Source organism: Oncorhynchus mykiss, chromosome 1 (assembly GCF_013265735.2).
Source record: "Oncorhynchus mykiss isolate Arlee chromosome 1, USDA_OmykA_1.1, whole genome shotgun sequence".
NCBI lineage: Eukaryota > Metazoa > Chordata > Actinopteri > Salmoniformes > Salmonidae > Oncorhynchus > Oncorhynchus mykiss.
In genome coordinates, this window is record NC_048565.1 from 34,630,592 (window position 1) to 34,647,188 (window position 16,597).

The following is a 16,597-nucleotide window of genomic DNA, read 5'->3' on the forward strand; positions in this document are numbered from 1 at the left end:
TGAGGGTTTGAGTTAAAGGGCAATTCCACCACTTTCCAACCTAATTTTCACTTTCTCCAGCACAATACCAATACAAAGTTAAAAAGTTCTACCCGATGACATCATCAAAAGTTTAAACATTTTTAAAACAGTGATTTTCTCCATCTAGTGTTTGCCAGGAGCCCAACACCATTCTGGTTCTGTTGGAACATATCAAACGCCTCCTCTCCTTACCACAGACAGGTGGAAACATCTTGGGTGCGTTTGACTGGTAAGGCGAAAGCAACTGACTGTAGACAATAGTTGCGGAATGAAGTCGGGAAAGGTGTATCTGCGATATCCGAAAGTCGTACACTAATGTAGTTTTCCAACAGCAAGGCTCACATTGCAGTGTTTCATTTGTTTATAAACATTTTTCTTTGTAATGTCGAAATAAACATGGCTCCAACCCTTACAACACACACTCACAAACTGAAATCATATGTGTGTACATAGTACAATCAATCAGTGAGAGAGCATCAAATATCACATTCATTTGTACATATCCACTGTATACAGGAATCACGGCAAAGTTGTTTCCTGTTTCCGTCATGTCTTTGGCCACATTCGCGTGGGTCAAACAAAAACACCGTAATGATTGGTTAGCAATAGTCTCCCGCAATGCAAGTGATGGCTGCAGGATGAAGTTGGTAACAACTGCAGAAACATGCAGTCGACTGCAGTCAAAAGTTCCGTTCCTCTGATCAGACGCTGCTTACGCCTGCCAGATCTTAAAACACCTTAATATGTTACGTATCAGCTAACCGCATCATATGTTATATATATATATATATATATTTTTAACATTTTTTATTATTTTTTATTAATTTCAAATCAATACATAAATCATATGAGGGAACACAAGCATACATAGATTACAAACAATGGACAATCGAGCTAGGGGGTACAATATCACATTACAATTACACAAGGACCTTACGGGACATGCATATACTTACAATTCTAACAGCTTTTTTGTTAGTAGAGCTTTTATCCGTCTTAAAATACAGTTCAATTTCTTTTTGTAGGGTACGAAAATGTGGTTTTCTGTTTGTAAATTTACATTTGTGTATATGAAATTTGGCCAAAAGAATAATGAAATTAATTACATAAAAAATGATTCCGCTTATTTCTATTGTATGTAAAGAATCCAAACAGAACATCTCTCCACAATAGTGTAAAATCTTCATAAATGTGTTCAATTATAAACCTACTGATGTCTTGCCAGAGTTTTCTTACATGAACACAATGCCAAAAAAGATGCACAACTGTTTCTGGGTGGTCATTACAAAAGGAGCAATTTGAGTTTATGTTTTCCTTAAACTTCTTCATATAGTGGTTGGCAGGATAATATTTATGAATAATTTTAAAGGAAACTTCCTTAATTTTGTTAACAAGTAGGTATGTGTGTGGCAACATCCAAACTTTTTTCCAACAGATATTATCAATAAATCCATTCCAATAAGGCATGACATAAGGTATAGATAGATACAACATCCTGCTGGCATCATATGTTATAGCAATATTGTGCCCAACTGCGGTTGACGTGGTATGCAACGTCTGAGCCGAGGAACACGACCAAAACCTTAAATAACCGTTGATCACATGATTTTTGTAAAGTTCATACAGTCGACATGTAGGCGCTAGTCTGACATTTTTAACCCCATAATGCAATATACTTTGAAAGATGGTCACCAACTTTACAAAAATGATCCACTCGAACGTGCCCCTAGATATTATGAATTGTCTACTATAAATTATAGTTTATGTTCCCATTGCTTAACCCTCATATCAGCACCATTCAGTAGTTCCAGATGCATCAATGCCTTTGTGCTGACATATTATGAGTATAATTGTAAGACCTAATTAAAAATACATTTAGCAAGTCGATTAATGCAAATCATTCATTCAGTCATTCATTTGCAAAGTTATCAGTCTTTTCCCACATGGTTAAAACCACGCACCAATGACACGTTTTATAAAAAAAAACGATAGCCTACTGAACATATACTGGAATTCAAAGGTAATTTAACATTGAATGTACAATCATATAACATTACGCATGCACTGTTTATACTGTGAATACAATAAACTAGATTACAGCATATGTAATGCTACTGATGTGAGGGATCACATTGGAGGGAAAATACTAAATTAAAGGTACAATCCATTGTTGACTTTTTATTGCCAGACTCTGCGGTTCTTTAAAGGGGAGGTAAAACCGCCAGTCTCCTTGTGAAGGACCCTTTGTGATCTCGTGCCACAGACAAAATAGTATTTTTGCTCGTGCTTAATCAAAAAAACTCCCCAGTTGTGATTACTTTCCTCACGTTGCGATATAATCTGACGCATGTACATCTATTTATTTTATGCACCTCCCAACGCCGAATAAATGTAATATTCTGTTGTATAACAAGAAATAAAAAGGAATGTATTTTTCGTCAGGCTATCTTCAGAGGCACCCGATTTACTCCAAATGCATTCTGGTACGGTCCCTTCTCTTGTATCGGGAGACCCGAAGCTAAAGCAAAACCGGTAAGGATAAACTGGTGAGAGCAATTAAAGGGGAAATGTTATAGGAATACACCTCCGCGTCAGCCCTGTAAATGCAAGGGTGGGTACTTTAAATATATCGTAGGCAGCATATGATGACAAACGGTGTGCAAGTTGCATGTATGGCGCTATTTTATTGTTACAAAGTATGTTGTTGCACGTCTCGCATGGCGCTGGACACGAAGGGGTTAATTTTTTCCACCGCCGACATTTTTATACACTGCGCCTCCCGCTTACTTCGAACCATAAAATGCTCCTTATTGTTCTGGTTTCTATAACTGAAATGATGAATACAGTACTATTCTGTACGTTTTTTAAATCCTGTATGAGGCCCAATCAGTCATACTTGATTGATAGTTAACTCTTTGATTAGCAAACGTTAGCTCTCAGGCAGGTTTGTTCAAATCGGTGGGCTTTTCCTGTCTTGCAGCTAGCCCACCGAATTATTGTTAACATCATGTTTTACTGTCTGTAGATAGTTAATATTTCCAACTTTTGACTGCTGAAGTTGAAAGTTGGCTGCAAATGACTGGTGCATGATTTAACTGGAGCTGGCGCACACTAGCCCAACTTCACATCCTCCTCGCACTGTTTCAGGAGCCTCCAAAACGCCCCTGTTAAACCGTTTCAAACTAGGCCCTGAGCGCAACAATTTAGCCAGAGCCATGATGAAATACAGGCTCGATCACACAGGGAAAGTTTGCTCCTAGTCCTAGCCTGCGGCTGGGATTTTTTGTTGTATTTATCAAAGAAATTACATGAGTTAGGTCTGATTCTATGTCCTTAAAGGTGTTTGTAAACAGTGATGTAGTGCTATTTGTTTTAGGGGAGGGAGCGATTTTTTAAAATTTAAATGATGTCATCATTTCTCAATTAAAGTTTGCACCAACATATTTAGCCTATTTAATTAATATCATTGTAGAACAGGCCTATGCATAAAATGCATCCTCCAAATGTAACGTCTTCCTATGCCCACACATATTGTCAGAACATTTAATACTCATAAACACCAAGTTTGGCATACCTCATTTCAATATATGCCAGTTGTGAATGTTAAATCTTCACGTTTTACCAGTGGACACTCCAAACTGCATGCCAATCCATTTGATCTCAATAAATTTCATGGGTATATGTATTTTGATCTTCTTGAATTACTGTTTCTTACGCGAATTAAAGCAGATGGTGTTAATTAACTATTAGCCTTTCTTGTAGACCTATATTGTTTCAATCAAAACATAGACCTATATCCTGCCTAGTTTTGGCCACGAGGGGAAAAAATGACTATTCAGCTTCAGATAAGAAATGACTGAGGAGGTGTTTTTGGTGTAACACATCTGCTTTAATCTGCTACAAAGCTACAGTGTATAGGCCCTACTATTATTTTCAGTTCTGTTATGTAACATACTAATTAATAATTGTGAGCTTGCAAGGCATTGATTCAGCTTTGATTACTAAACAATCACCAATGTGAGAACTGATCATCTTCTATTTGTAATAATACTAAGTGATGAGTAGGACTTAGCATGGGCAAGATATCTCGTTGAGGGTTATTTTAAGCGATTTGAGGGCCCTTTGAATCGTGGTGGTGAAAGGACTGCACCTTAACCAAGTGGTCACACATCGTTCTGGGTTCCACTACTGAAGAGGGCTCCGTGGAGTTTTCTGAACATCAAGGCAGGCACAGTGAATTTGGTTATTAGATCTTGTTAGTTTGATGAGTCATGGGGTGGATCCGTTTGTTTGCATATGGAATAGGGGTGGTACGTTTCTGTAAGCTAAGCACTCGGACAGTAGGGCGAGTTCAAGTGCATCGTACGTGATCCCGAAGTCCATAACAACCTGTTTTGAGGACAGCTGTTTTAGCAACACCTGGTAGTTTTCTGTCTGTGGCTTGTTACGTTGGTTTTGGCCCGCACAAAGTGGTCAAGCTTCCGACCGACTTGCTTCTGCACACACGCCAGAGAGAGGGAAGGCAGGGAAGAAACCACCATTTGCCTACCTATAGGCTACTATAGCTTACATATTAATTTACTATAATTTTCATGGAATTTGAGTGGTAATTAAATAGAATTGATCAGAATACATTTCCAGAAATATTTTCACCAGCTTTGTATTCTGAAATTGCGGCTCTGCCTGTGCTCCCCATGCAGCCCTATGGCAGCACTACATCCCTGGTAGGCAGCTCACTAGAACAATCAAATAAGATTTAGCAATACTGTCTTTGAAACAATCTGTCTAGATGGATTTATCCTACTTTAAACAGCTCTGACTTTTCTAAGAAGTTCACTTTTTCCCTCAAATCTATTTTGAGTAATTCATTTATGATTGATTTTTAGATAGGGTTTCGAAACAAATTAAAAACATGAATCAACTGATTCAGCCACTAAACGATACATAAATTAATAGGCAGTTTTGGTTGTATTAGGTATTTGCAAGTTCTCACTTTGGACATTTTGGAGTTATAACCTAATCTCCATTAATAGCACTATAACGTAGTCAATCATTCTTCAACATTCTTCCACACTATTGATACACGAGGATACATTTTAACCAAATACCTGTACCTTTTCAGTTTAGTCGTAGTTACACAACAACTGGATATTTCATGTTTTACTCTCTCTCCTTCACTCATCCCTCAGTCCTTCTCTGTTCCGTTATCCTAAGTCACTGTATCCCGATCCCAGATGCTGATTGGTTGAACAGAGTAGAGGTGTAGTCAGTGGTGAATGTCCAGCATTACTCCAGACATGTTTCTCATCCCTCTCTCCTCTCTTCCCCGTTCCCGCTCTTCTGTCCACCTCAGGTTATTGACTGAGATCCCAAAGTGTTTCCAGCCATGTCTGTCAGAGAGTCGTTTAACCCAGAGAGCTATGAGCTAGACAAGAGCTTCAGACTCACACGCTTCACTGAGCTCAAAGGAACGGGCTGCAAGGTGGGTTTTCTATGCTGCTTACGAATATTATTTGCTGTATCCTTAGCTTCAATATTAAATAATGTTTGGGAGCAACGAGCAGACATTTACTCTATGCTCATAACTATACAATGTAAACTGTGATGAGTGTGAGAAGCACTACAAATGTTAACATTAGGATGATTATGATTATGCTTGACTTGTACTTCTAAGGTAATCTGCTTGTTATTCCATAGGTGCCCCAGGATGTGCTACAGAAGCTTCTAGAAGCCCTGCAGGAGAACCACTATCAGGAGGATGAACAGTTCCTTGGGGCTGTCATGCCCAGACTTGGTATGAACACATACACATATGCACTTTAATCACATCCATTCTTTAGATAACTTTTACAGTTTAATAATAACTCTGTTCTATGCAGGCATTGGTATGGACACCTGTGTCATCCCCCTCCGACACGGGGGCCTTTCTCTCGTCCAGACGACAGACTACATCTACCCCATAGTGGACGACCCCTACATGATGGTATGTTCTCATTCTGTACCACTCTTTGTGTTACTGTTTTCAGCTATACCACATGCTTTAGGTCCTGTGAATATCATATACAGTGAATTCTGAAAGTTATTCAGACCTCTTGACTTTTTCCACATTTTGTTACGTTACAGCCTTTTTCTAAAATTGATTAAATCGTTTTCCCCTCTCAATCTACACACAATACCAAATAATGACGAAGCAAAAACAGGTTTTTAGACAAATGTATTAAAAATTAAAAACGGGAAATATCACATTTATATAAGTATGCACAGCCTTTATCAGTACTTTGTTGAAGCACCTTTGGCAGTGATTACAGCCTCAGGTCTGACGCTACAAGGTTGGCACAGCTGTATTTGGGGAGTTTCTCCCATTCCGCTGTGCAGAGCCTCTCAAGCTCTGTCAGGTTGGATGGGGAGCGTCGCTGCACAGCTATTTTCAGGTCTCTCCAGAGAGGTTAGATCCGGTTCAAGTCTGGGCTCTGGCTGGGTCACTCAGACATTCAGTCACTCCTGCGTTGTCTTGGCTGTGTGCTTAAGGTTGTTGTCCTTTTGGTAGATGAACCTTCACCCCAGTCTGAGGTCCTGAGCACTCTGGAGCAAGTTTTCATCAAGGATCTCTCTGTACTTTGCTTTATTCATCTTGCCCTCAATCCTGACTAGTCTCCCAGTCCCTGCCGCTGAAAACATCTCTACAGCATGATGCTGCCACCACCATGCTTCACCGTAGCAATGGTGCCAGGTTTTCTCCAGAGGTGACGCTTGGCATTCAGGCCAAAGAGTTCAATCTTGGTTTCATCAGACCAGAGAATATTGTTACTCATGATCTGAGAGTCCTTTAGGTGCATTTTGGCAAACTCCAAGCGGGCTGTCATGTGCCTTTTACTGAGGAGTGGCTTCTGTCTGGCAACTCTACCGTAAAGGCCTGATTGGTGGAGTGCTGTAGAGATGGTTGCCCTTCTGGAAGGTTCTCCCATCTACACAGAGGAACTCTGGAACTCTGTCAGTGATCATTGGGTTCTTGGTCACCTCCATGATCAAGGCCCTTCTGCCCCGATTGCTCAGTTTGCCGGGCGGCCAGTTCTACCCTTCCCCAGATCTGTGCCTCAACACAATCCTGTCTCGGAGCTCTGCAGACAATTCCTTTGACCTCATGGCTTGTTTACTGGTCTGACATGCACTGTCAACTGTGAGACATTTATGTAGATGGGTGTGTGCCTTTCCAAATCATGTCCAATCAATTGAATGTTCCACAGGTGGACTCCAATCATGTTTTAGAAACATTTCAAAGGAAACAGGATGCACCTGAGCTCAATTTTGAGTCTCATAGGGTCTGAATACTTATGTAAATAAGGTATTTTAAAAAATAATTTTGCGAACATTTCTAAAAACCTGTTCTTGCTTTGTCATTATGGGGTAGATGGTAGTATGTGTAGACTGATGAGGAACATTTTTTATTTAATTCCACAAATTGTGGGGAAAAGTCAAGGGGTCTGAATACTTTCCGAATGCACTGTAGATTGAATAGTTACGGAGAGCTTTGGACAGGAGTCTTTCACCCTGAGCGGAGTATGTGTTATCTTCATTCATACACTATATATACAAAAGTATGTGGACACCCCTTCAAATTAGTGGATTTGGCTATTTCGGCCACACCGTTCCTGACAGGTGTATAAAATGGAACACACAGCCATGCAATCTCCATAGACAAACATTTATATTTGAATGGCCTTACTGAAGAGCCACAGAGTGGTAGGCCTCACATGCTCACAGAATGGGACCGCCGAGTGCTGAAGCGCGTAAAATTAATCTGTCCTCAGTTGCAACACTCACTAATGAGTTCCAAACTGCCTCTGCAAGCAACGTCAGCACAATAACTGTTCGTCAGGAGCTTCATGAGATCGGTTTCCAAGACCGTCGGCTGGAGTGGTGTAAAGCTCGTCGATATTGGACTCTGGAGCAGTGGAAACGCGTTCTCTGGAGTGATGTATCACCATCTGGCAGTCTGACAGACAAATCTGGCTTTGGTGGATGCCAGGAGAACTCTACCCGCTCCAATGCATAGTGCCAACTGTAAAGTTTGGTGGAGGAGGAATAATGGTCTGGGGCTGTTTTTCATGGTTTGGGCTAGGCCCCTTTGTTTCAGTAAAGGGAAATCTTAACGCTACAGCATACAATGACATTATAGAAGATTCTGTGCTTCCAACTTTGTGGCAACAGTTTGGGGAAGGCCCTTTCCTGTTTCAGCATGACAATGCCCCGATGCACAAAGCGAGGTCCATACAGAAATGGTTTGTCGAGATCGGTGTGGAAGAACTTGAATGGCCTGCACAGAGCCCTGACCTCACACCTAAACCCCATTGAACACCTTTGGGATTAATTGGAACGCATACTGTGAGCCACGTCTCATCGCCCGACCTCACTAATGCTCTTGTGGCTGAATGGGAAGCAAGTCCCCGCAGCAATGTTCCAACATCTAGTGGAAAGCCTTCCCAGAAGAGTAGACGCTGTTATAGCAGCAAAGGGGAGAACCAACTCCATATAAATGCCCATGATTTTGGATTGAGACGTTCGACGAGCAGTTCTCCACCTACTTTTGGTCATGTAGTGTTTCTAAATCATGTCAATAATGCCTTCTTGATAACTGTCTGTAGGGGCGAATTGCGTGTGCCAATGTTCTAAGTGACCTGTATGCCATGGGAGTGACGGAATGTGACAACATGCTGATGCTACTGGGGATCAGTAACAAACTGTCAGAAAAGGTAAATTGCATTAACACACACACACACCACCACCACCACCAATGGCTAGCACCCAGCCACTAAATTGTCCCTCTCCTTTCTCTATTTCCCTGTCAGGAGCGGGACAAGGTGATGCCTCTGATCATCCAGGGTTTCAAAGACGCGTCAGAGGAAGCAGGCACGTCTGTGACAGGGGGACAGACGGTGCTTAACCCCTGGGTGGTCATGGGGGGTGTGGCCACCACCGTCTGTCAACCCAATGAGTTCATCATGTAAGAACGCTCTCATAGACAGCTACCCTCTTGTCCAACTCTTGCCCCCTCTCGGTCGCTCTCTCCGTCTCGTTTTTGTTCTCTGTTTAAGCCTCTGAACTATTGCTAGTTTGTTCATGTGAGCTGTGTTTTGCGTTGTGATAGTCATGAAATCAGAATTGATCATGTTGATGTGTTCTCTGCTGTCTCCCAGGCCAGATAACGCAGTGCCAGGAGATGTGTTGGTGCTCACCAAACCTCTGGGGACTCAGGTGGCTGTGGCTGTACACCAGTGGCTGGACATCGTAAGTGTCAACAGACAAACCACCTTTCATTTGATTTAATAGCCTATATTGTAACTTCAACACTAAAATGTCAACAAACAAGGTGTCTGTATTTGTTCCAAAATATCAACCTCTACAGTCGAGTTAAAGCTTTATCGGTGGTTTTCATTAATTCAAAGTGGTCTAATGTCGTGTGTATGTATACAGTGCCTTCGGAAAGTATTCAGACCACTTTACTTTTTCCACATTTTGTTACGTTACAGCCTTATTCTTATTCTTGAAAAATCTACCCACAATACCCCATAACAACAAAGCTAAAACAGGTTTTGAATTTTTTTTGCAAATGTATTATTATGCCTTATTTACATGAGTATTCAGACCCTTCGCTATGAGACTCGAAATTGAGCTCAGGTGCGTCCTGTTTCCTTTGAAATGTTTCTAAAACTTGATTAGAGTCCACCTGTGGTAAATTCAATTGATTGGACATGATTTGTAAAGGCACACCTCTGTCTATATAAGGTCCCACAGTTGACAGTGCATGTCAGAGCAAAAACCAAGCCATGAGGTCAAAAGGAATTGTCCGTAGAGCTCATAGACAGGATTGTGTCGAGGCACAGATCTGGGAAAGTGTACCAAAATATTTCTGCAGCATTGAAGGTCCCCAAGTACACAGTGGCCTCCATCATTCCTAAATGGAAGAAGATTGGAACCACCAAGACTCTTTCTAGAGCTGGCCACCTGGACAAACGGAGCAATCGGGGCAGAAGGGCCTTGGTCAGGGAAGTGACCAAGAACCCAATGGTCACTCTGACAGAGCTCCAGAGTTCCACTGTGGAGATGGGAGAACCTTCCAGAAGGACAACCATCTCTGCAGCACTCCTCCAATCAGTCCTTTAAAGTAGAGTGGCCAGACGGAAGTCACTCCTCAGTAAAAGGCACATGACAGCCTGCTTGAAGTTTGCTAAAAGGCACCTAAAGACTCTCAGACCATGAGAAACAAGATTCTCTGGTCTGATGAAACCAAGATTGAACTCTTTGGCCTGAATGCCAAACGTCCTGTCTGGAGGAAACCTGGCACCATCCCTACGGTGAAGCATGGTTGTGGAAGCCTCATCCTGTGTAGATGTTCTTCAGCAGTAGGGACTGGGAGACTATTCAGGATCGAGGCAAAGATGAATGGAGCAAAGTACAGAGAGATCCTTGATAAAAACCTGCTCCAGAATGCTCAGGACCTCAGACTGGGGCGAAGGTTAACCTTCCAACAGGAGAACAACCCTAAGCACACAGCCAAGACAATGCAAGAGTGGCTTCGGGACACATTTCTGAATGTCCTTGAGTGATCCAGCCAGAGCCCGGACTTGAACCCAATCGAACATCTCTGGAGAGACCTGAAAATAGATGTGCAGCAACGCTCCCCAACTTTGTAGCGTTCTACCCAAGAAGAGTCAAGGCTGTAATTGCTGCCAAAGGTGCCCTCAACAAAGTACAGAGTAAATGGTCTGAATACTTATGTAAATGTATTATTTTATTTTAGTTTTATTTTAATACATTTACAAAAATTATAAAAACCTGCTTTTGCTTTGTGATTAATGGGTATTGTGTGTAGATTGATAAGGATTTATTTTTATTTATATATATATATATATATACAGTGCCTTGCGAAAGTATTCGGCCCCCTTGAACTTTGCGACCTTTTGCCACATTTCAGGCTTCAAACATAAAGATATAAAACTGTATTTTTTTGTGAAGAATCAAAACACAATCATCACACAATCATGAAGTGGAACGACATTTATTGGATATTTCAAACTTTTTTAACAAATCAAGAACTGAAAAATTGGGCGTGCAAAATTATTCAGCCCCCTTAAGTTAATACTTTGTAGCGCCACCTTTAGCTGCGATTACAGCTGTAAGTCGCTTGGGGTATGTCTCTATCAGTTTTGCACATCGAGAGACTGAAATTTTTTCCCATTCCTCCTTGCAAAACAGCTCGAGCTCAGTGAGGTTGGATGGAGAGCATTTGTGAACAGCAGTTTTCAGTTCTTTCCACAGATTCTCGATTGGATTCAGGTCTGGACTTTGACTTGGCCATTCTAACACCTGGATATGTTTATTTTTGAACCATTCCATTGTAGATTTTGCTTTATGTTGTGGATCATTGTCTTGTTGGAAGACAAATCTCCGTCCCAGTCTCAGGTCTTTTGCAGACTCCATCAGGTTTTCTTCCAGAATGGTCCTGTATTTGGCTCCATCCATCTTCCCATCAATTTTAACCATCTTCCCTGTCCCTGCTGAAGAAAAGCAGGCCCAAACCATGATGCTGCCACCACCATGTTTGACAGTGGGGATGGTGTGTTCAGCTGTGTTGCTTTTACGCCAAACATAACGTTTTGCATTGTTGCCAAAAAGTTCCATTTTGGTTTCATCTGACCAGAGCACCTTCTTCCACATGTTTGGTGTGTCTCCCAGGTGGCTTGTGGCAAACTTTAAACAACACTTTTTATGGATATCTTTAAGAAATGGCTTTCTTCTTGCCACTCTTCCATAAAGGCCAGATTTGTGCAATATACGACTGATTGTTGTCCTATGGACAGTCTCTCCCACCTCAGCTGTAGATCTCTGCAGTTCATCCAGAGTGATCATGGGCCTCTTGGCTGCGTCTCTGATCAGTCTTCTCCTTGTATGAGCTGAAAGTTTAGAGGGACGGCCAGGTCTTGGTAGATTTGCAGTGGTCTGATACTCCTTCCATTTCAATATTATCGCTTGCACAGTGCTCCTTGGGATGTTTAAAGTTTGGGAAATCTTGTTGTATCCAAATCCGGCTTTAAACTTCTTCACAACAGTATCTCGGACCTGCCTGGTGTGTTCCTTGTTCTTCATGATGCTCTCTGCGCTTTTAACGGACCTCTGAGACTACCACAGTGCAGGTGCATTTATACGGAGACTTGATTACACACAGGTGGATTTTATTTATCATCATTAGTCATTTAGGTCAACATTGGATCATTCAGAGATCCTCACTGAACTTCTGGAGAGAGTTTGCTGCACTGAAAGTAAAGGGGCTGAATAATTTTGCACGCCCAATTTTTCAGTTTTTGATTTGTTAAAAAAGTTTGAAATATCCAATAAATGTCGTTCCACTTCATGATTGTGTCCCACTTGTTGTTGATTCTTCACAAAAAAATACAGTTTTATATCTTTATGTTTGAAGCCTGAAATGTGGGAAAAAGGTCGCAAAGTTCAAGGGGGCCGAATACTTTCGCAAGGCACTGTATATATAAAAACATTTTTAGAAAAAGCTGTAACATAACAAAATGTTGATAAAGTCAAGGGGTCTGAATATTTCCCAATTGCACTGTGTATGTATGTACAGTCATAAGTTTGGACACCTACTCATTCCAGGGTTTTCCTTTATTTTACAGTTTTCTACATTGTAAAATAATAGTGAAGACATCCAAATTATGAAGTAACACATATGGAATAATAGTAGTAGTAGTAGTAACCAAAAAAGTATTTAAAAAATCTAAATGGTTTCTTCAAAGTGTCCACACTTTGCCTAGATGACAGATTTACACGCATTCTCTCAACCAGCTTCATGAGGAAGTCACCTGGAATCCATTTCAGTTAACAGGTGTGCCTTGTTAATTTGTGGAATTTCTTTCCTTAATGCATTTGAGCCAATCAGTTGTGTTGTGACAAGGTAGGGGTGGTATACAGAATTTGGTAAAAGTCCATATTATTTGGTAAAAGACCAAGTCCATATTATGACAAGACCAGCTAAAATAAGCGAAGAGAAACGGCATTCCATCATTACTTTAAGACATGAAGGTCAGTGAATCCGGAAAATGTCAAGAACTTGAAAGTTTCTTCAAGTGCAATTGCAAAAACCATTAAGCGCTATGCTGAAACTGTCTCTCATGAGGACCGCCATAGGAATGGAAGACCCAGAGTTAGCCCCGCTGCAGAGGATAAGTTCATTAGAGTTAACTGTCTCTCATGAGGACCGCCATAGGAATGGAAGACCCAGAGTTAGCCCCGCTGCAGAGGATAAGTTCATTAGAGTTACCAGCCTCAGATTGCAGCCCAAATGAATTATTCACAGAGTTCAAGTAACAGACACATCTCAACATCAACTGTTCAGAGGAGACTGCGTGAATCAGGCCTTCATGGCCGAATTGCTGTAAATAAACCACTACTAAAGGACACCAATAAGAAGAAGAGACTTGCTTGGGCCAAGAAACACAAGCAATGGACATTAGACCGGTGGAAATCTGTCCTTTGGTCTGATCAGTCCAAATTTGAGATTTTTAGTTCCCACCGCTGTCTTTGTGAAACGCACAGTAGGTGAACGTGCCTGTGGTTTCCACCGTGAAGCATGGAGGAGGAGGTGTGATGGTGAGGGGTTGCTTTGCTGGTGACACTGTCAGTGATTTTATTAAGAATTCAAGGCACACTTAATCAGCATGGCTACCACAGCATTCAGCAGCCATACGCCATCCCCTCTGCTTTATGCTTAGTCCTACTATCATTTGTTTTTCAACAGGACAATGACCCCAAACACACCTCCAGGATGTGTAAGGGCTATTTGACCAAGAAGGAGAGTGATGGAGTGCTGCATCAGATGACCTGGCCTCCACACTCACCCGACCTCAACCCAGTTGAGATGGGTTGGGATGAGTTAAACCGCAGAGTGAAGGAAAAGCAGCCTACAAGTGCTCAGCATATGTGGGAACTCCTTCAAGACTGTTGGAAAAACATTCCTCATGAAGCTGGTTTAGAGAATGCCAAGAGTGTGCAAAGCTGTCATCAAGGCAAAGGTTGGCTACTTTGAAGAATCTCATATATTTTGATTTAACACCTTTGGTTACTACATGATTCAATATGTGTTATTTTATAGTGTTGATGTCTTCACTATTCTATATTGTAGAAAATAGTAAAAAATAAGGGAAAACCCTTGAATGAGTAGGTGTGTCAACTTTTGACTGGTACTGTATATATCGTTTGTGTGTGTCTCTCTGTCTGTCCTTCAGCCTGAGAAGTGGAATAAGATCAAGCTAGTGGTGACTCAGGAGGATGTAGAGCTGGCCTATCAAGAAGCCATGATGAACATGGCCCGGCTCAACAGGACAGGTACACACGCACACGTGTGTAAAATACTGAGGCTGGACTTTTCCTCATGAAGGACAATGAAGCGTGATTTATACTGTCCATTTGATACGATTAGTTAGCTTTAATTTGTCTTAGAAACACACACACACACACACAGCCCGACTCGACAGACCAAGTACATATCCTCAAGTTGTTCTCCCTCCCTTCTTTCTCTTCTCTTCTCTCCTCTCTTCTACCATTGTTTGAACCAATATGATTTTAAATATTGATGTCGTTGTTTTTCTCTCTACAGCCGCTGGTCTGATGCACACCTTCAATGCACACGCTGCCACTGACATCACTGGCTTCGGGATCCTGGGCCACGCCCAGACATTGGCACGGCAACAGCGTAGCGAGGTGTCGTTCGTCATCCACAACCTCCCCGTGCTCGCCAAGATGGCAGCTGTGTCCAAGGCCTGCGGGAATATGTTCGGACTCATGCACGGAACCTGCCCTGAGACATCAGGTGTGTGTGTCTGGGCGTTTTGGCAGTCTGTTGTCTCTTGCTTGTCTTTCACACACATAATCATCACCCACCTCTCTCTACCTACCTGTAGGGGGTCTGTTGATCTGTCTTCCCAGGGAGCAGGCAGCTCGTTTCTGCGCTGAGATCAAATCTCCTAAATACGGTGAGGGCCACCAGGCCTGGATCATCGGCATCGTGGAGAAGGGCAACCGCACTGCCCGCATAATCGATAAACCACGAATCATCGAGGTCGCTCCTCAGCTCTCCACACAGAATGTCAATCCCACACCCGGCGCAACCTCATAATAACCCCCACCCCCTGCAACGCAGACCAGAACCACAAGCTCGGACACGTTTTTTTTTCTTTTTTCGCATATTCTTAAACTAGAGCGTGTTAAATGTATACACGTGTGTGTGTGTGTGTGTGTGTGTATGTATATATACACACACACAATTAACTGGGTTGCTGTGTATGCACACCTGCCTCAGACAGAAGCCTTAGGGGCAGGTCATCACACAACTAAAAAGAAAAATGATCTCAAAAGAATAGAACGAAAGTAAAAATCCATTTGCCTTTTGTGTCTGTTGTAATCTGTTACGTTTAATTGTAGAGGCAGGCAGCTTCTGGGTTTGAGAATTGATGATGATGAAGATTATCCGATACTGTTGATTCATTTTGAATCTTTTGGAGACTGGGTGTCCGTTGCCTTTTGGGCTCTTTTTAAAGGGTGCTAAGCATGTGTAAGTGATGGGTAGCGAGATAGCGTTTTTGTTTGTCCGTTCACTATGTGTACAGTTCAAAAGCCTAGTTCAAGTTGAAAGCTATAAGCGATGCCTTGAAAGATTGAAAAATGCCTTTAAAGAGTGTGAACGTAAGGGTTGCTTTTTTTACTTTCACTTTTTGTATTTTTTCCCCCAAAATAAACCAAATGTTTTATTTTCTTGCGTTGTTTTACGAGAGCACTATCAAACTGATGGAACCTGAGGTGGACTCCGTCTGTTCACATTGCATAACAAGGACATTAAATAATTTTACAGGAAAAGAACACAACGGCCTGGGATAATTGGATATACTCACCTATAGAGATGTGATCACACAATAGGATTTTGAAGAAGTCGGAGCATTCTGTCTCAACTCTGTTGCATTGTACGACTGACTACCTTTTCAGGAAGCAGGGGTCATGATGAGGCAGGTGAAATGGAAAGCACTCAAGTCTTGGTTGACACTTTTCTCCATGAAAATAATACCAGTGTATCCATCTGTAGCAGAGCTTCCTCTGATGTGCCATATAATCTTCCAGTACCTAGAGGTTCCATCATTTGTATACCGGTAGTGTACTTTGTTCACAGTATCTCAAATCTACAATCTGTTTCTAATCATCCTGGTTGGGATCAGTGTAGTCTTAATACTCTCCAGTCATCTGATATAAGGCCTTTTCTAATATCTGGTACCATAAAGGGTTGTATGGCACTGCTTCCAAACTGAAATAAAACTGGATCCTCTCTTACACTGAAGGACTGTGTGTTCTCTCATCTTGTTTCTTAAAGCAGGAAGTAGCCATCTACACAGCAACATCAAGGGCTCTATTCAATCTGACTTGTGGAAGTTCAGCATTACAGCGTGAATGAAATTTAAAGGCAACGTTCCAGCATTAGTGGAGACTACATTCACGGTAAACTGTATGTCGGCTCAATCGG

The 16,597-nt window shown here is 41.7% G+C and overlaps 1 protein-coding gene across 3 annotated transcripts; it reads left to right on the plus strand.

Moving 5' to 3' along the window:
* Positions 1-2,398: 2,398 nt before the first annotated feature.
* On the plus strand, positions 2,399-16,414 carry LOC110521911 (selenide, water dikinase 1). 3 transcript variants are annotated; one of them, XM_021599875.2, is made up of 10 exons: positions 2,399-2,553; positions 5,375-5,503; positions 5,719-5,815; positions 5,901-6,004; positions 8,664-8,771; positions 8,868-9,022; positions 9,216-9,306; positions 14,316-14,415; positions 14,687-14,899; positions 14,991-16,414. In XM_021599875.2, exons 2-10 carry the CDS (start codon positions 5,408-5,410, stop codon positions 15,203-15,205), a joined length of 1,179 nt encoding a protein of 392 aa, XP_021455550.1. In that variant the 5' UTR covers positions 2,399-2,553; positions 5,375-5,407; the 3' UTR covers positions 15,206-16,414. The 3 variants fall into 3 exon arrangements, with proteins under 3 accessions (XP_021455550.1, XP_021455559.1, XP_021455540.1); XM_021599884.2 differs by having other exon boundaries at positions 2,436-2,567; XM_021599865.2 differs by having other exon boundaries at positions 2,496-2,632.
* Positions 16,415-16,597: the final 183 nt, after the last annotated feature.